This window comes from Aquarana catesbeiana, linkage group LG04, assembly GCF_042186555.1.
Source record: "Aquarana catesbeiana isolate 2022-GZ linkage group LG04, ASM4218655v1, whole genome shotgun sequence".
Lineage (NCBI taxonomy): Eukaryota > Metazoa > Chordata > Amphibia > Anura > Ranidae > Aquarana > Aquarana catesbeiana.
This window is the reverse complement of record NC_133327.1, coordinates 457,465,956-457,486,445: the sequence shown is the minus strand read 5'-3', so window position 1 is coordinate 457,486,445 and position 20,490 is coordinate 457,465,956. Positions and strand designations below refer to the sequence as shown.

Sequence of the window (20,490 nt, the reverse complement as noted above, 5' to 3'; positions counted from 1 at the left end):
CACCATATTGCTATATGGTGCTAAGCCCACTTACTTTGACAAAGTACCCCATAATCAGTGGGTCCTACACTATCCATCTCATGGTTCAGAGATGCAGGTTCTCCCACTCCATGGATAGTGTAGGACCCACTGATTATGGGGTACTTTGTCGCAGTAAGTGGGCTTAGCACCATATAGCAATATGGTGTGACCAAATCCCCATATTTTTTGAAAATGTTTTTCTAGAAATGCTTAGGTGTTTTAAACTAGCCTTGCTTGAGGTAAATGTCTTTTTTGCATGAAGTCTCTATTAGTCGCCTGGATCCCTTGAATATTGGGGTTAGTTCTTATACTATGAAGGAATGGTTCCAGGGTGATCATAAAAAGGATAGGGGACAGGGGGCAGCCCTGTCTCTTCCCATTGCAGATGGGGAAGGCATTTGACAGGGTGTTCACACGAACCCTGACGGAGGGATTCGTGTGTAGGGATAGGATGAAATTAAGCATGTGTGGGCCCACACCGATGGTTTTTAGTACTGCTTCCATGTAGTCCCATGACACCCTGTCAAATACCTTCTCTGCATCCAGAGATAGGAAGAAGCCTTTTTTGATTTGTTTGTGTCATTATGTAGTGCAAGTTAATGGCCTTGATGGTTTTGTCTCTAGCCTCGTGTCCGGGTTTAAAGCCTACTTGGTCTTGAGATATAATTGTGGGTAGGATTGGTAAGAGTCTATTGGCTAGTATCTTGGAAAAAGTTTTAATATCCACATTTAGTGATGATATTGGTCTGTAGTTTGTATTGGGTCTTTCTCTTTCAGGATGACCGTTGTGTGCCTCGAACATCCTGGATGTGAGAGGGTTAGATGAGGACAGGGAGATAAAGGCTCCTAGAAAGGGGGAATCTAGGTACTTCCGTGAAAGTTTTGTAATAGACAGCTGAGAGGCTGTCTGGGCCTGGACTTTTGCCAGATTTGAGCTGTTTTATTGCTTGGCCCCATTCTTTAGGGAAAATCGGTCGTTCTAGATTTTTGGCTGTGTCTGGGGAAATCGCTTTAGGGCGGAATTTGTTTAGGAAAGTATTTCCTATCATTAATTCTTCCCTGTGGGTGGTGGGCAAGGGGATTGGACGCTTCAAGATTGTATAGTGAGGAGTAGTATTTTTCAAATTCCTGAGCTATATCGCTGTTTTTCGTGTATATTTGTCCGGTGAGAGATTGCAGCTTGCGTACCGTGGTTTTAGCTTTTTTCAAGCGTAGTGCTTAGGCTAGTAAATGCCTGCACTTGTTACCAAACTGAACTGAATTTCAATTAGTTCTTGGTAGGTTTGGTGAGCTTAAGTGCGCTTATATGTAGCTTTCAGAGACTTGAGTTTGGTGAATGTCTTTGAGTCGTGTTTGTTTCTTTTTTGAACGCTGTGGCTAGTGAAAATTATCACACACTTGTGTGCTTCCCACTTACCAGGGACTTTTTGTATTGTATCATATATTACCTGCCCATATGTATCTTTCTGTTTTGCAACTTTCAAATAAATCAGAGAAGCTGACATTGTGGTTTTTATTTTTGTGGATTTGGTATAGACACACACCAGAAGTTTTCAGCTTTTTTGCAAAGGCTATCTGTTTCTGATTTGTTGCTTTACCTTTGAGGAAGGGGCTGCCTTTAATGTGGCAGTGTGGTATCCACATGCATATTTATATATATATTTTTTTTTTCACAGATTGTAAATGCGGCGATCTTCATATCCAGTATTGCATTAACATGTGGAGGTACATATCTGCTAATAAAACATCTGCCTTCTTTGGTTAAGAAGGAAAGTTTCACTCAATTTTCTGACCGCTTATCCAGGGTTGGAGTTTTTTCTAAATTTGACTTTACAAAGAGTACTTTGCAAACATGAGCTCATCTGCACAAAGGAAGCACCACTGCCAACAAGAAAAGCAAAGCAGCAAAGAAACGTTCAATAATGTTTGTTCTTTATTATGTGATGTTACTGTGCCATTTCACTTGTATTGTGGTGTGTTCTATTAAATGTTATATACACTAACTTTATTACTACTTTGGCTCAAGTCACTTAATTTATGTAGTTATTTTAAAGGAGACCTGTACTAGAAATTGTGTGGCCTGCCCTTGTTAACAGTGTAGAACCTTACAGTTAAATGACATTCAGAGGGCAGCAGTATGTGAACATGTAAAAAACCCAGTGTTAATCTTATGAATTAATCTATACATTCAAAATATTACTAAATTGGTCATATATCATGTGCAGTCATTAAATTTAGGAGATTAACATACAACCTTCACTGAACTGAAAACATAATTTTTGATTTCTAATATATGCTAATGAAAAGATTAGAGGTGTTAGTATGTACAATCTTTGAAAAAAAAATGTAGTCACCTGACTTCCCAAATTATGCTATTTAAACAATAAAGGAGCATCAGCACATTAATGAATTCACCCCTGTGTTGATCAGTCCTCAAAGTCAACCTTTTTTCAACCAGGGTTCCTTGAGGTTTCTACAGGGGTGCCATGGCAAAATGCCTAAAAATTGCCCCAAAATGTATACAAGTTGGCGGGTAGATGAAGCCTGCCTTTTTTAGTTACACAAAGCCACAAGTGTTCATTGTGCACCATTACAACCTTCTAGCTGCCGACCTGTTAACGACCAATGACCTCATCATTTGATATGGAGGATGTCAGTTGTCTGCATAGCATGCTTGTTTGACCCTCCCTTGCCTCTCCCATCAGTTCAGGGGTCACATTGGCTGAGTGATGGAGAAAAACTGAGGAAGAAGAGAAACATTGGAATACTAGTCAGTACCAACTTGCACCATTAATGTTGGGTGTCCTACATGTGTGGATGTTGCTGCATTATTTAAAAACTAATTAGAATCATTTTTTTACATTTTTAGGATGCGGTGCCTCAAGACTGTCTATAATTTTAAAGGGTGCCTTGACTAAAAAAGGTTGAGAAACACTGCTCTAAGCATATTTATAAATAGTCAATTTAGTTCCTCTACCCACATATAGCCTCAGCAAAAAAAAAAAAATGTTGAAGTGATATGTATTTTGCAGGGTTTTGCTATTTACCGTATTTATAAATGGCAGCAGCATAGGTAATCTGTGGACTCAAAGCATTTTCATTACAACCAACATTTCAAGCACTCTGTTGTTTAACTTCATCGCTGAACTACCTTTTCATTTCTAATGATGCTCATAACAACTGCTTTGTCTGCAATTTCAAACATTATTTCTAAAAGTGTTATGCCCTGTACACATGATAGGATTTTCCAACGGAAAATGTGTGATAGGACCTTGTTGTTGGAAATTCCGACCGTGTGTAGGCTCCATCACACATTTTCCATAGGAATTTCCGACACACAAAGTTTGAGAGCAGGCTATAAAATTTTCCAACAACAAAATCCGTTGCCAGAAATTCTGATCGTGTGTACACAAATCCGACGCACAAAGTGCCACGCATGCTCAGAATAAATTAGGAGATGAAATCTATTGGCTACTGACCCGTTTAAAGTCCCGACATACGTGTTTTACGTCACCACGTTCAGAACGATCGGATTTTCCGACAACTTTGTCCGACCGTGTGTATGCAAGACAAGTTTGAGTCAACATCCGTCGGAAAAAATCCATGGATTTTGTTGTCGGAATGTCCAATTAATGTCCGACCGTGTGTACAGGGCATTATACAAATTATATCTACAACAGAAAAATCATACACATTTTAATTTATTATCAATTTATTATGTACATTAATAACCTAGAAATAAACTGAACATAGAAAATGGTTGAACTAATATTAAACTAAGACCAGTGATTAGCAAAAGAATAGTTGTTTATAGAGGATTAAAATGACAAGATGAACATTTTAGGAATTCATCACACAGTAATGCTTGAAATATTTTATTATGGGAGTTTAAAACTGATAATTGAAGACCACATTCTGTTTCTCTAGTTCTGTAGCTCTGAAGTAATTTCTCAATTTAGTCTTGTCTGGGGAAAAAATAGAAGTAGCTTGTACTGATCCCGTTTTTGTTCATGTACCAATGTAATGTCATTCTATATACAAAAAAAAATAGCTTGACATTCACTTCAGAGTTCCACATTTGTATGCTCTGTTTGTGCCAAAATCACGTTAGTAGGCTCAGTTTTGCTTTCTGCAAAGGAGAACATAAAAGAAATGCATTATTAGGTGTACTGACACTAAAATGCCATGTGTATCTTCTGTAATAATGTTTGGAGAAATACAATATTTGCCACACTAGATGAGCACTGAAATGTTTAGAAATTCTGTTATATCCAGTGGAAGTTTGGTTAAAAAATGAAAATGGCATTTAAACCCAACAACAAAAAAATAAATATCTGAAGACTGAATGCTTTAAAAGCGGTTATGACCATAATATTCCCATAAAAACATTCCACTGGAATAAGCTGCACAGCAGTCTTTATTTTTCACAGTTTAGACAGAGGAAACCAAAGTTGTGCAGCATCCCTGCTTTAAGTACTTTTTAATAAAATACAATGTAATAGGCATCAATACTGAATTCTGGATCAGGCACAAATTATTTGCAGCGAAAGGTGGTTCTACAAAGTATTGACTCAGGGGGGCTGAATACAAATGCACGCCACACTTTTCACATATTTATTTGTAAAAAAAATTTAAAACTATTTATCATATTCCTTCCACTTCACAATAACGTGCCACTTTGTGTTGGTCTATCACATAAAATCCCAATAAAATACATTTAAGTTTTTAGTTGTAACATGAAAAAATGTGGAACACTCAAACCGCTCCTTAAAGGGCAACGTACAGGTACGTTACTATGCCTGTATGTGCCCTTCTGCCGACTTATATCGGCGTGAGCTGGTCGGCAAGTGGTTAATGTTCGATTTTGGAATAAATGGCACTAATCAAACAAAAACCACATACACAGTTTAGAAATGTGCACATTCAGGAGAAATTTTCCATTGTGCTCCTTTTAATTTTTCTTGTCACTGCAGTGGAAAACTAATGTCTATTTGACCCTACTAGTGATTAGAAAAATGAACAAATGTTCGTATAACATATTTTTTAAACAAAAAATGTGAACTGAAATTCTACAAGTGTATACCAAGCTGTAGACTCTCCTTCTCTGGTAGTCTTCAATTATATGATATACTAAAATAAGGTAAAAAGAGTGTTTAACCATATAAAAGGTTAACAAGCATCGTTATAGGTCTAAATCCACGCCAGTCTTTTTCGACTCAAATTATATTCAATAAAAGCAGAACACAAAACAGCATACAGTAGTGTTCTTTAATATAATACAGTATGCTCATGGCAAAGAACTCTGAGGATCTGAAAAAAAGAATTGTTGCTCTACATAAAGATGGCCTAGGCCAATGATGGTGAACCTTGGCACCCCAGACGTTTTGGAACTATGTTTTCCCATGATGCTCAACTACACTGCAGAGTGCATGAGCATCATGGGAAATGTAGTTTCAAAACAACTGGGGTGCCAAGGTTCGTCATCCCTGGCCTAGGCTATAGGAAGATTGCCAAGACCCTGAAACTGAGCTGCAGCATGGTGGCCAAGACCATACAGCAGTTTAACAGAACAGGTTTCACTCAGAACAGGTCTCACCATGGTTAACCAAAGAAGTTGAGTGCACCTGCTCAGCATCATATCTAGAGGTTGTCTTTGGGAAATAGACATATGAGTGCTGCCAGCATTGCTGCAGAGGTTGAAGGGACAGCCTGTCAGTGCTCAGACCATAAGCCGCACACAGCATCAAATTGGTCTGTGTGACTGTCATCCTAGAAGGAAACCTCTTCTAAAGATGATGCACAAGAAAGCCCGCAAACAGTTTTCTGAAGACAAGCAAACAAAGGACACGGATTACTGGAACCATGTCCTGTGGTCTGATGAGGCCTACAATAGATAAACCTATTTGGTTCAGATGATGTCAAGCGTGTGTGGCAGCAACCAGGTGAAGAGTACAAAGACAAGTGTGTCTTGTCTACAGTAAAGCATGGTGATGGGAGTGTCATGGTCTGGGGCTGCATGAGTGCTGCTGGCACTGGGGAGCTACAGTTCATTGAGGGAACCATAAATGCCAACATGTACTGTGACATACTGAAGCAGAGCTTGATCCCCTCCCTTTGGAGACTGGGCCACAGGGCAGTATTCCAACATAACGACCCAAAACACACCTCCAAGATGACCACTGCCTTGCTAAAGAAGCTGAGGGCAAAGGTGATGGACTGGCCAAGCACGTCTCCAGACCTAAACCCTATTGACATCGGTGGGGCATCCTCAAATGGAAGGTGGAGGAGCGCAAGGTCTCTAACATTCACCAGCTCCGTGATGTTGTCATGGAGGAGTGGAAGAGGACTCCAGTGGCAACCTGTGATGCACTGGTAAAATCCATGCCCAAGAGGGTTAAGGCAGTGCTGGAAAATAATGACCACTTTGGGCCCAATATGGACGTTTTCACTTAGGGGTGTACTCACTTTTGTTACCAGCGGCTTAGACATTACTGGCTGTGTTTTGAGTTATTGTGAGGGGACAGCAAATGTACACTTGTAATACAAGCTGTACACTCACTACTTTACATTGTAGCGAAGTGTAATTTCTTCAGTGTTGTCACATGAAAAGATATATAATAGGGGGGCGTGGCCTGACTGGGGTCTGGATAGGATGTGTTGCCACAGAGCTCCTGCCATCCTGCTGCACAATCCTTGCCATCTGTCCTCCAGCACAGCAATCCTGCTCCCCACACAGCACCCAATGCCCACCAGACGGCCCGGCGAGCCGATCGGAGCAGATATTGCAGCGATTCACAGTGCCTGAGGCCGCTCGGGAGACAGGCCGCGACTCCGGCCTAATGGCGGCCATCTTGCTGCACCCAGCCAAGGGACCAGCGCTCAATCCTGGCCTCCCAGACCACCCTCCACATGACCTTTTTCCTACGCAACCTCCGGAGCCCATCCGCTACCTGTGACATTCATTTACACCCCTCCTTGGCGGCTTGTAAGTAGAATAACAGCTCCGGGCCTGTGAATGGCGGCCATCTTGCTGCACCCAGTGCTCACCATTCTGACTCCTCTGCGACTGGTAAGCCACCCCTGGAGGCTGGAGCACTCTGGCCAGCCAGGCCGTGACCCCCAAGGATGGACAAACTGTCTTTACCCTGTGACAAGTGTTGAAATTGTAGCCCCAGGGGGCGCATGCGTGTGAGTAGGGAAGATGGCTGCCTGATTCCCCTGCTCCGCGCCAAAGGAATGACAAACCTCGGCTAGCACAGCCTGCACGCCTGCACACACTGAAAGCTTCCTGCAGCTTCGGAACACATCAGGCATCCGGCGGTTATGTACCGCTCGACAAAGAACGGTCAAAAATATAATACACCCAAATCAGCTTTGGCCTCAGGGAAGGGGAGAAGGGCAATGGCACCCGACCCTCCGGAGCCTGACGACTCCTCACAACAATCAACAGTGGACCCTGCATCAGTTCCCTATGGACCTGGTAAGTCCCCTGCATGCTGACACTGATGCCCTGCTGAACAGATTTCACTCCATTGTGAGAGACGAAATCACGCAGGCCTCACGCAAGCTCTCCTCTGACCTTGTAAAAGGACTGAAAGAGGCCACCGCACTAACCAGCTAGAGCGAAGAATGGACTTAGCAACCACTGTGCTTGAAGGCCATGAAGAAGAGGTGGATAAAATGTCTGCAGAGCTGGAGTCCCTGCAAGACAAACTAGAGGATGCTGAAAATATGGCCCGCAGAGATCATTTACGTATCCGCGGAATCCCAGAAAAAAATTACTGATTTGCAGGGTACAGCAACTGCCTTTTTCTAGGAACTGGCACCTGAGATACCCCTGGAGAGACTGGAATTTGACCGTATACACAGATCCCTAGCACCCAAACCATCAGAAGGCCCTCCAAGAGATGTCATCATCAAGTTCCATTTTTACCGCACCAAAGAGCGGCTCCTCCAAGCTGCACGGGAACAACAAGATCTCTCTTTCCAGGGTAACCCCCTTCAGCTTTTTGCTGATCTCTCTCCAGTAACCAATGCTAAGAGAAGGGGCCTGAAACCCTACCTCCAGATCCTGCAGACCCAAGGGATCAAATATAGATGGGGGTTACCTTTTTAAGCTTTCATTTTCGCATCTTGGTCGCCAGTTCCACGCATCCACCCCCTCTGACCTGAAACGCCATTTTCAGGAACTGCAGCTGGACATATCACCTTCCCAGGGAGATGTACCTTCTTCCTCCCGGCCCAGATCCTCTCAGCCTCCTCATCAGACCCCCCAGCCCCTCCGAAGGTCTCAACCCGGGTTCGCAGGCCTTGCGTGACCTGCAAGCCCAAAGGTTCATAGCGGGCCCTAAGGGCTGATGGCATGTAACCTCTCACGTTGACTGTTCTATACAGAAAAGTTATGAATGACTCCGTGAAACCCCCCTTCTACTGCCTTTGGTCCTACACTATGTGTGGCACCCGCTGATACCCAGCATGCAGTTATTGTGTCGGTAATAGACAGAACTGATCTCCCAGATGCTAGTTTTATTTTGTTTTTTTTCCCATTCAATTGAACCTAAACTGACATTCAACTTCTTGCAAGAACTTCACAGAACTGGGCCCCCCTGAGGCGCCCCAATTGTGAGATGGTGCCTCCGGGATATGTTGGCCTTATTGATGCAAGACGTTGAGCCCCGAATCTGGTATGTCATTTTGGTCCTCTTTGCAGGGGTCCTACGTGGCGGCTGCGGAGTGTTTAGTGGGCTGCTTATTACTGCCTCTGTGGACTCACACCCTGTTAAATAGCAGAATAACAGTACTCTGACAGGTTCTACTTTGTTCTATCTTGCTCTGTCGAGCTTTGTTTTTACCTGATACAAACATGCTGGTTCTCTCAGCTCTCCGGCGGCCGTCAGTGTGCCGTGGACTGCTGACAATAGTCCCTCATCCCTGCTGGGAGATGGGTGGGTTTCAAAATTTGTTGCCATTTCTTCACCCTGTTTGTGTTGTGATTTACATTTTTATTTTGATTGATTGCCTCTCTCTCTATAGGTTTGGTGGCCATATGGGACTACCTCATTTTGGTCTCTCGCTCGCCATGGGCCCCCTCGACAGTGGAGGGGGGGCCCATGGCGACAGAGGGACCCACAATAAGTGCAACCACATATCTTAGAATGTTTGTGTACCTCTTTAGTGCCTTAAGCGGTGCACCGGGCTTTGTGCTTAAAGATTTACAGTTAATTTTATTATGACAAAGCCGAGTGGTTCCATTGGATCACTGCTCCCCCCCATGTGTTGGCACTTGGCTGGGATACTAGTCCCGACCAACATCCAACCCCCTTGTGGGCCTTCAGCCCCACAACCAGTTGCACTCATACTTTTTCAGTACTATATGCTACAATTTTTTACTGGCCATTATGTGTACTATAGTATGCCCTTCTACCTTGTTCTTTTCTTTGTTTCACTCCCTCTCTACCTCCCTTTTTCTTTTTTCAGGTCCTCGCGGTGGGTGAGTAAAGTTGTTTTATGGTTAACTTCCCATGTAAAGGAAAAAAGAAAACCGCGCTAGAGAGCTAATAAGGTGCCTTAAATTGCAGCTGCAACAAAAAAACACTAATATCAGTGTAATAAACTAAAGAGATTATACTAAGTGCGCTCACAATCTAATGGATGGTACCAAAATAGATAATTAAATCAATCTAAAGTGAGTATGTCAGTTTACCAATAGTAAAGGCAAATATAAAAAATATAGCAAAACACAAATAAATTCAGTGATACAAAAAATACAGTGATCTCATAAAAAATCCATCAAATCAAGTCCATAATAACTGAAATTATTTCAAAATTCATAAGTGGCTGGTGAAAAAATAAATAAAATAGTGATAGTGAATTAAGTCCATTCATAAAGTGTTCAGTGAGGGTACACCAATCATCGGGGGGAGAATCACATATCCACAGTCCGTTTGGACACAGCCCATGTAGATAAGAAAGAAGGTGAAGGAAGATAGGAGGGATCCCAGCAACCGGTGACTTGAGGGGGCAATAAGGATGGACCCTTACCGGACACGGTGGACCTCCTAAATAGCAAGGTCTTAAAGGCTTGCAGATATAGCCCTCTGCAGGGACAGATGGATGGCGGCATCTCAGTCCTCGTTCCGGCCGGGGCGATTCCAGCGTGTCAGTCTCGGGGGAGGCACTCGCTGATCCAAAAGGCCATAATACAAAGGGGGCAAAAAAGCTCCAATAGTGTGGTAAATTTAAAAAGTGAGAAGGCCTGGCTCGCAGTCTCCACTCTAATTCATTCCCAAAGGTGTTCTATCGGGTTGAGGTCAGGACTCTGTGCAGGCCAGTCAAGTTCTCCTCCACCCCAAACTCTTTCACCCATGTCTTTATGGACCTTGTTTTGTACACTGGTCTAAATCATTTGGTGGAGGGGGGGTCTAAATCACTGGTCATTTAGACCAGTGTACAAAACAAGGTCCATAAAGACATGGATGAACGAGTTTGGGGTGGAGGAACTTGACTGGCCTGAGTCCTGACCTCAACCCGATAGAACACCTTTGGGAATGAATTAGAGTGGAGACTGCGAGCCAGGCCTTCTCACTTTTTAAATTTACCACACTATTGGAGCTTTTTTGCCCCCTTTGTATTATGGCCTTTTGGATCAGCGAGTGCCTCCCCCAAGACTGACACGCTGGAATCGCCCCCGGCCGGAACGAGGACAGAGATGCCACCATCCATCTGTCAAAAAAATGTTTGCATTCTCTACGAAGTCATGATCTGGTAGATATCTGGAAGGAGCTACATCCCATTGGCAGGGACTATACCCATTACTCCCATCCCCATCATTCCCATTCCAGAATTGACCATATGTTTGTTCTGAGGAAACATCTCCCCCTGGTTGTGTCTGCTTCCATTTTAGCAGCCCGTTGGACAGACCATGACCCTGATTTGGTCATGTGCCACTCGCTACTCAGCAAACCGCAATATTCCCCTTGGACTATGAATGACTCGCTCTTATCTTTTAAGGAAGTCCTCACCGATATTACTCAAGCCTCAGTGGAATATTTCAGGCTTAACGCTGGGTCAGTTTCCTCAGAGGTGACTCTCTGGGAAGCATACAAAGCGGTACTCAGGGGGCATATAATTCAACTGGCATCAAAATGCAAACGAGAATGAATAGCAATGCGGCACACCTTAGAAGCACGCCTAGACTCCCTATCCACTATTTTTAAACAGTCCCCTACTCCGGCTAGTCGTAAATTGTTAGATGGGGCGTGTATAGAACTCAATCTATGCCTCAATGAAGAGGCAGAACATACGCTGGGCCCAACAGAAATGGTATGCCAAAGCCAACAGGCTGCACACCTTTACCCCTAAACACAACCCTATCACTCTTCGCACTAGACATAATGTCCTCAAAGGTAACCCATTGAAAGTGTTGGAAGAATTTAGGCACCACCTCACCAACCTCTACAAGGCCCCTACTCAGCCTTCTACCCAAGACCTGACATCCTTCCTGACAGGACTGACATTGCCTAAACTGTCCGATACACACACTTCATTGATGAACCGAGACATTCAGTTAACGGAAGTATTACAGGGCATAAAAGAACTGAGAGTAGGCAAACGTCCAGGCCCGGATGGCTTCACGGCCCTTTATTATAGGAAGTTAGCAGACGTCTTAGCCCCCCATTTAACGACTATGTTCAATGCAGTAAAAGATGGCCATGCACTCACCCCTAACCTCTTAACCGCCAATATTGTTATGATTCCACAACCCGACCGTGACCATTCTTCTTGGGCCAATTTCAGGCCCATCTCACTTATTAATGTAGACATTAAAATATTGACCAAGATCTTGGCCAATCACTTAAACTCCTTCTTACCACGCCTGGTCAAAAAGGACCAGGTGGGGTTCGTTCCGGGGCGACAAGCAGGAGACGCTATTAGATGTATAATACAACTTCAGCACATAGCCCATAGCAGGTCTATAGCAACTATGTTACTGTCTCTTGACATGAACAAGGCCTTCGACACTTTGTCCTGGCCTTACCTGACGACGGTACTCCGCCACTATGGCTTCAGATCGTCATTCTTGCAATGGGTAATGGCACTGTATGACTCCCCCCAGACTAAGGTCAAATACTATGGTTTCGAATCAGCCCCCTTTTCCATCAGAAGGGGAACCCGGCAAGGCTGCCCACTCTCCCCCCTCCTATTTATTTTGGCCATGGAACCGTTGGCAGAGGCAATCCGATCTCAACATAACTGGTGTTGAAATAGCAGGCACACCACATAAGATATCACTATTCACAGACGATATCCTTTTAACTCTGACAAATCCTAGAATCACCCTATCTAACCTGCTATCTCTGCTAGACTCCTTTGCCTCCCTCTCTGGCTTGTCCGTTAACCCCACCAAATCAAAAGCCATGTCTATCAATCTTCGACCCTCGGACTTGATAACCTTACAAAACACCTTCCAATGGCTGACCTCATTACCCTGGGGATCCGGCTCACCCCAACCTACGCAGGACTCTATAAGGCGAACTTTCCTCCTATACTTAAGCTGACGGACATGTTGTCCTCCTGGGCTCATCTCCCATTATCCTGGTTCAGTAGGATCGTGGCAATTCTCATGACATACCTGCCGAAACTACTTTACTTCTTTAGAGTCCTACCGCTACCGGTCCCGATTCCGCCACATATCCTACGAATACATCAGCGTAGAATCCTGAAATTTGTGTGGGGTTCTACCCGTCCCAGTATCAATAAGCAAATATTATATGCCTGCAGAATCAATGGAGGAGTCTCAGTCCCTAACCTACAAACCTACTATATAGCTGCCAACATTGCCCCGTTATCCCAACTCCATGCACAACACCAAATGCCACTATGGGCCACCATAGACCTAGTAGACCTAGTAGACTTGTACCCAACACCCATCTCTTTGTTGCCATGGCTCCCCCCCACACATTGCCCTCTTGTGACGGGGCTGTGTCTTTCCCATTCCCTTCGCATATGGGATTCGGTCAAGTATTCGGCCGGCCTGATTTCTCCTCAACTACCCTTACTTCAACTTTTCCAGTGCCCATTGTTCCCACCAGGCTGTGAAAATCCCCAGCAGTTCTCCTGGAGGACGACAAATGGTTTCACAGACATCCACTCTTTTTTTACCCCCCCTGGGATAATATCATTTGAGGCTCTACGCTCATCTCATGATATCCCGTTACGCGAACACTACAGCTACCTACAGATATGCCATTTTCTCCAGGGGCTTATAAAATTTTGACCGACCCCTTATACTTTGACCCCTTTTGAGAACTTCTGCAGAGCAAGACCCCAAACCTCGGGTTTAATATCACTGATCTATTCCTCTATTATTACCTCTAAAAAACCACCGACACATCACCTTCAATGGGAAAGGGAACTAGGAAAACAGCTAGATCCGGCAGGACTGGCAGGTCATGACTTTAACAATATCCAAATGCTCCAAGAACGTTATCTTTTTAGAAAATGCCTATTAGGGAATTTACTGGTGGTACTACACACCGGTTAGACTGGCCCGTTTCATTCCAGCCTACTCCCCCCTGTGTTTCCGAGGGTGCTCCCAGGAGGGCACAATGACGCACATCTGGTGGACCTGTCCGAGGGTATGCAGGTTATGGATCAGAGTTTACTCCCTCCTCCGAAACACACTCCATGCTGACCTCAAAAAAGATCCATACGAAGCACTTCTCTGCAACCCAATAGCAGAGCTGCTTCTCCCGGAGTGCCAGCTGGCTCTGCATCTCTTTACTGCAACCAAACTAACGATAGCTAGGGCATGGAAGACACAGACACTAAGTTTTGAGGCAGTTAAAAATCGCATGGACGATATAATGGTTAATGAAAAGCTGACTGCTGTCCTTTCGGACACTCATGATAAGTTCCTGAAGGTATGGAGGCCATGGGTTGAATATACTAAACCCACCAGATTTGATACCATCCTTCTTGGGATTTAATGCACTCTTGCTCCCCACCGCGAGGACCCACCCCCCCCATTTTTTTTTTTCTTTTTCTTCTCCTCCTCCTCTCTCCTTCCCCCCTATTCTTTACCCCTCCTTTCTTAGCTAATCTCAACCCCTAGTTCTTCTTTAACCTCCCTCTCAATGCTTTTACTTCTCAGTTGCACTTAAGAATCCATCTGGCCACCGGGCATAGCCTTGGTTTAGATGGTTAAATGGATAGATATTCAGGACTATTTACAGTTAGGCCCCTGTTGAGACAAACTTTTCAAGTATTTGTTGAAAATCGGACGCAGTCCTACGAGCATTCCTGAAACCTTAGTATGTCCAACCACTTTCATGTTTCCAACGTACAACTGTTTTCAGCCTCTGTTATATTTTTATTGTTTTGTTTTTCTTTGATTTACTAGCACACTTATTTTACTTATAAGATGCTAAATTTTATGTTATGTTTATTCATGATGCATTCTCTATACTCTTATGCCCCATACACACGGTCGGATTTTCAGACGGAAAATGTGTGATAGGACCTTGTCGGAAATTCCGACCGTGTGTAGGCTCCATCACACATTTTCCATCGGAATTTCCGACACACAAAGTTTGAGAGCAGGATATAAAATTTTCCGACAACAAAATCCGTTTTCGGAAATTCCGATCGTGTGTACACAAATCCGATGCACAAAGTGCCACGCATGCTCAGAATAAATAAAGAGATAAAAGCTATTGGCCACTGCCCCGTTTATAGTCCCGACGTACGTGTTTTACGTCACCGCGTTTAGAACGATCAGATTTTCCGACAACTTTGTGTGACCGTGTGTATGCAAGACAAGTTTGAGCCAACATCCGTAGGAAAAAATCCATGGATTTTGTTGTTGGAATGTCCGAACAAAGTCCGACCGTGTGTACGGGGCATTAGACTGTAAAATTGCTATGACTATCAATAAAACCTTTTGTAAAAAGATATATAATAAAATATTTACAAAAATGTGAGGGGTGTACTCGCTTTTATGAGATACTGTATATATATTAGTTTGTATGTGTATATATACTGTAGCAGTGGGACCCATGCTACCCAAAAGATTGCTGGTTTACGCAAGATTTTTGGAGAGGCAGGCACACTGATTGCACAGCTGTGTGCTGGGCTATTAGTTGTGACCTGACTATGGCCCAGGGCTCCAACCAACAGACAGGAGTTCTGTGCATGGGAGTCAGGTGGACTCCCAACCTCTCCAGGAGTTAGAGAGGGGGCATGGGGCAGCCAGAGCATGCATTTCTACAGGAGGCAGACTTAGTCTGTGACAAAGCAGCAAGGTGCTTCTCGTAAGTAAGCTATGAAAGAGCTTGACTCTAAGGAAGTCTATTGGTCTGAGGAGCAGGCCTAAGGCCTCCTCTTGAGGCCTGAAGCAGCCTTGTGGCAAGAGAGTAAGCCAGGAGGCTGAAGAATTCTGATTGCGCAAGTTACAGTAAAGGTGGAACCCCCTGCGTGGGCTACTGATGTCTTTTGTGAACTTTCCCGTTCTGCTATATAAAAGTGAGCTACCGTGCCCTTAAAAATACAGTTTTGGACTGGCGCACTCATTGAAAACGCACCTACCGCTTGAATCTGATCACCCCAATCTTGCATAACGTACAAAGGCTAACATTCGTGAGTAACTGGCTTCTACTCTGTAATATCCATACTTCTAATTACCTTATTAAAACTCTCATGCTAACAGTGCACCACTTTAAAAAATCCAGAAATCATAACAAGTTGCGCTTCCCACTGAGGAAGATACGTCATTTCCCGATAATGACACGTGTTGGGGAGGGGACAGGACAGTGTGTGTGAGATGGTGGAGCGTTATCAGCATAGGACAGGACACATGAGCGCAGCTTGTTATGATTTCTGGATTTTATAGAGTGGTGCACTGTTGGCACCCATGAAATGTGAGCACCCTAATAAAGGCATAAGTGTTATCTTTTAATAAAATTGTGAAACGTTATCACACTATCGAGTGTCCTCTGTTATATTTTATATGGATAAACTCACAAGCAACCAGCCAAGGATCTGAATGCAGACACTGAACCCAGAGGTGGTTTAAAAAGCGCGGAGATCTCCTGTTCTCTAAGAGGAGGCTGATGGGGGAAATTTACTAAGACTGGATAAACAGAATCTGGATTAGCTCTGCATAGTAACCAGTTATCTTCTAGCTTTATTTTGCTCAGTTAAAGCTGAAGTAAACTTAACCAATAAAAAACTTTGAGCATGCAGCTCTTTATTGAAGAAGAGACATGCTATGGTTCTTTCTCAATAACTACCGGCCTGTTCGCAATCTTCTATTGAATGCATACTGAGCTGCGCATGCACAGGTCACCGTGCATTGCCAGCGTTATCCAGTCATGCTGGAAGGATTACTCCCATGCGCATGAGTAGAATTATGTCACTCCCCGTCTGACCAATTAAGAGACCAAAAATTGGGCACCCAGAAGTAGCCAGGGAGAGGATGACAGTGGCCAGCGAGGGATTTAAGTGAGTATTTCTGGGAGTTTAGTTCCATGACCTACTGAAGGGGAAGAAATGTACAGAAAAGACTGGTGCACAGCAATTTTAAAGGGAAAAAAAAAGAAAAACAAAGATGGAATGAAGAACTGGCTACCTAAATCACCAAAAGGAGCATATCATTGTGGGCATTGCAAGGCCTCTTAATACAGGTCCACAATAAACAATTTGAGAATCTAAAGAATGGTTCTTTGATAAAGGTTAATGCCTTTGCAGTTCAAAATGACTAATATTCTGTATAATGCAAAATGTTCACATTCCCTTAGTTATGGGTGAAAAACTATTGGACAACTAAGAAGAAACGTCTTGGAACACATAAATCGTGCAAATTTGAAAAAAGATAAACTCATTCCACGTCATATTTGGGTAAAACACAGAGGGAAAGTGAAGGTTTTACAATTCTGGGGGCCTTAAAGTGTTAACATTGGGTTCCAAAAAAGGCAATTTGGACACCAAATTGTTATGCACAGAAGTGAAGTAAATTTTTGCTTTGGACTTCAACAGCCTTCGTTTATCCCCCTTTTGTATAAAGTATAAGGATGTTAATAAGAGTACAAATAAATATAGTAAATCATGAAGAATTATCTAAAACATGCCAAATACAGTCTTGTGACATTGGAATATATGTGAAAATTTATAGCAGGTGTAATAGGAAAATTGGGTTAAAATGGTAGCTAAATATGGTTAAAAATGAAATTACAAAAGAAGAAAAAATATATGTTATCAAAAGAAAACATATTTATACTTTTTCAGTAAAATAGTTATGACAACTGACTATACATGACTTTATAAGCTATAGCTAATATATATATATTTAAAGATATACATTGTGTAGGTGCTTTATCCAGACGAACTCTGTATCCTTATGTCACTCAAAAAGCATTATCAGGGATCTTTAACAGTGGTAGTGCTGCACAAGCCACAACACAATTTGCCAGAAGGGGCTAGCACACAGGCGGGTGGAGACAAAGTTTTAGGCACTACAAAAGCATAGATGGGTGACAGGAAGGTTAGAGGGGAAAGTGTCAGGGAGGCTTATCCTGGGCTGAAACATCCCAATAAGTATGCTCCATTGAGTGACATTGGTGAAACCAGTCAGGGACCAGCACTGCTGGAGCTGAGGGACTTCCCTAGCTGCCAGTGGAAGAACTCCTCCAGTGAGTGGGGGGGGAAGCGAAGGGAAAGGAAAGACACATTCTGGTGGTAGGGGACTCAATTCTTAGAAGGACAGAGGGCAATTTGTGAAAAAGACCTGAAGCGCCAAAATGTATGCTGTCTAGCGGGCGCTCGGGTTCAGCACATCATTGATCTGGTGGACAGATTACTGGGAGGGGCTGGGGAAGGCCCGGCTGTCATGGTGCACGTTGGCACCAATGACAAAGTCAGAGGCAGATGGAGTGTCACAAGAATGATTTTAGGGACTTAGGAGCTAAATTGAGGAAAAAGACTTCCAAGGACCTCCACACCAAAAAGGCAGAGGGAGATTAGGGAAGTGAACAAGTGGCTGGGGAGCTGGTGAAGTAAGGAGGGGTTTAGGTTCCTGACTGGTCACCAGTTCTATAAAAGGGACAGACTGTACCTAAATGAGGAGGGTGCAGATCTGCTGGGAGTGAAGATGGCTGAAAAGTTATAGGGGCTTTTAAACTAGGTGACGGAGGGGAGGGTCCAGAGGTAGAGATCGTCAGTGCGGAACATATTCCAGAGGTTAATATTAGGGGCATTAGTGGTAGGTTGACAAAAGCACATAAGCCCAAGGGAAGTATAGTAACAAGTCCTATTTGCAATCTCGGAACACTCAATAAGAGGACAGTATGTGACTGGTCTAAACTACGTGGCATGTTCAGCAATGCCAGGAGCCTGGCGGACAAGATGGGAGAACTAGAGATGCTGTTGTATGAGTAGGATTTAGATTTTGTGCGGATTTCAGAGACTTGGTTCAACAGTTCTCATGATTGGCTGGGAACCATTCAAGGGTATTTCCTTTATCGCAGGGATAGAGAGGGTAAAAAAGGGTGAGGGGTATGCCTGTATATCAAGAAGAGTGTACAAGTTAATGTGAGAGATGACATCACTAAGGGAGCTAGGGAAGAGGTGGAATCCTTATGGGTAGAGCTACAAAGGGATGAAACAAAGGGGAAAGTAATACTGGAAGTATACTATAGGGCCCCCAACCTGAGGGATGAGGGGGAAACGGACCTCCTATCACAATTTGGTTTAGCAGCAAGGATGGGAAGTGTCATCATAATGGGGGATTTTAATTATCCAGTCTTAGACTTGGGCGGAAGGAACCGCGCATTTGTCTAAGGCTCGCCAGTTTCTAAATGTCTTACAGGACAATTTCATGGGTCAGATGGTAGATGCACCAACTAGAAACAAAGCGTTACTAGACTTTCTGTTTACCAACAATACAGACCTGATCACGGATGTGGAAATAAGGGGCAATTTAGAACAAAGGTCAATTAGCTTCAGTATAAATCACACAAATAGGAAACATAAGGGGAATACAAAGACACTGAATTTCAAAAGAGCCTACTTCCCTAAACTACGAACCTTGCTAGAAGATATAAATTGGGATAAAATCTTAGTAACAAAGAACATGGAGGAGAGATGGGATTGCTTTAAGTGCATATTAAATAAGGGCATTAGCCAGTGCATCCCTTTGAGAAATAAATTTAAAAGGACGAACAAAAGTCCTGAATGGCTTAACTCCAATGTAAAAACGTATATAAAAGCAAAGGAGAAGGCCTTCAAGAAATACAAGGCTGAGGGATCATCATCAGCATTCAGACTTTACAAAGAATGCAACAAGAAATGTAAGGGTGCAAATTAGGGTGGCTAAGATAGAACACGAAAGACACATAGCGGAGGAGAGCAAAAAAAAATCACAAGAAATTCTCTAAGTATATAAATAGTAAAAGAGGGAGGACAGACCTTAATGGCCCCATAAAGAATGATGAAGGGAATCTGGTTACTAAGAATGGAGAGATGGTGAAGGTATTGAATTTATTCTTCTCCTCGGTTTTCACAAGGGAGTTGGGGAGCTTCAGTAACCAAAACTGCAGTGTTTATCCTCATGACACATCTCAGGAAGCACCCTCATGGCTAACAGAGGACAGAATTAGAAATAGACTTGGAAAATTTAACATTAATAAGTCACCGGGACCAGATGGCTTGCACCCGACGGTCCTTAGGGAACTCGGTCAGGTAATTGCCAAACCATTGTACTGACAGTCTACTGACTGGAATGGTACCAGCTAATTGGAGAAAAGCCATTGTAGCACCAATATTTAAAAAGGGCCAAAATACATCCCTGGAAATTACAGACCAGTTAGCCTAACATCAATAGTATGCAAGCTCTGGGAGGGGATGATAAGGGACTATATGCAAGATTTTAGTAATGAAAACTGTATCATGAGCAGTAATCGGCATGGATTCATGAAGAATTGTTCTTGCCAAACCACTCTGCTAACCTTCTATGAGGAGATGAGCTGCCATCCAGATAAGGGAAGGCCCGTAGACGTGGTGTATCTGGATTTTGTAAAAAGCATTTGACACGGTTCCCCATAAAAGTTTACTGTACAAAGTAATTTCTGTTGGCATGGACCACAGGGTGAGTACATGGATTGAAAACTGTCTACAAGGGCCAGTTCAGAGGGTGGGGATTAATGGGGAGTACTCGGAATAGTCAGGGGTGGAAAGTGGGGTCCCCAGGATTCTGTGCTGGGACCAATCCTATTTAATTTGTTCATAAATGACCTGAAGAATGGGGTAAACAGTTCAATCTCTGTATTTGCTTCCAATGCCAAGCTCAGCAGGGCAATAACTTCTCTGCAGGATGTGGAAACCTTGCAAGCAGATCTGAACAAATTAATGGAGTGGGCAACTACATGGCAAATGAGGTTTAATGTGGAAAAATGTTAAATAATGCATTTGGGTGGC

The 20,490-nt window shown here is 43.4% G+C and overlaps 2 protein-coding genes across 3 annotated transcripts in view; one reads left to right on the top strand and one right to left on the bottom strand.

Annotated features, from left to right (window-relative positions):
* The window catches only part of KMO (kynurenine 3-monooxygenase), a 124,321-nt gene extending 122,286 nt beyond the window's left edge, over positions 1-2,035 (top strand). The window contains exon 15 of the mRNA XM_073627511.1: positions 1,698-2,035. Within this exon, the coding sequence (XP_073483612.1) occupies positions 1,698-1,877 (180 nt within the window). The 3' untranslated portion in view covers positions 1,878-2,035. The remainder of the gene's footprint in view (positions 1-1,697) is intronic.
* A 1,680-nt stretch (positions 2,036-3,715) lies between these two features.
* FMN2 (formin 2) overlaps positions 3,716-20,490 on the bottom strand; it is a 262,967-nt gene continuing 246,192 nt past the window's right edge. For both annotated transcript variants that reach the window (XM_073627509.1, XM_073627510.1), the window contains exon 18: positions 3,716-4,150. In XM_073627509.1, coding sequence (XP_073483610.1) covers positions 4,124-4,150 — 27 coding nt within the window. In that variant the 3' untranslated portion in view covers positions 3,716-4,123. The remainder of the gene's footprint in view (positions 4,151-20,490) is intronic.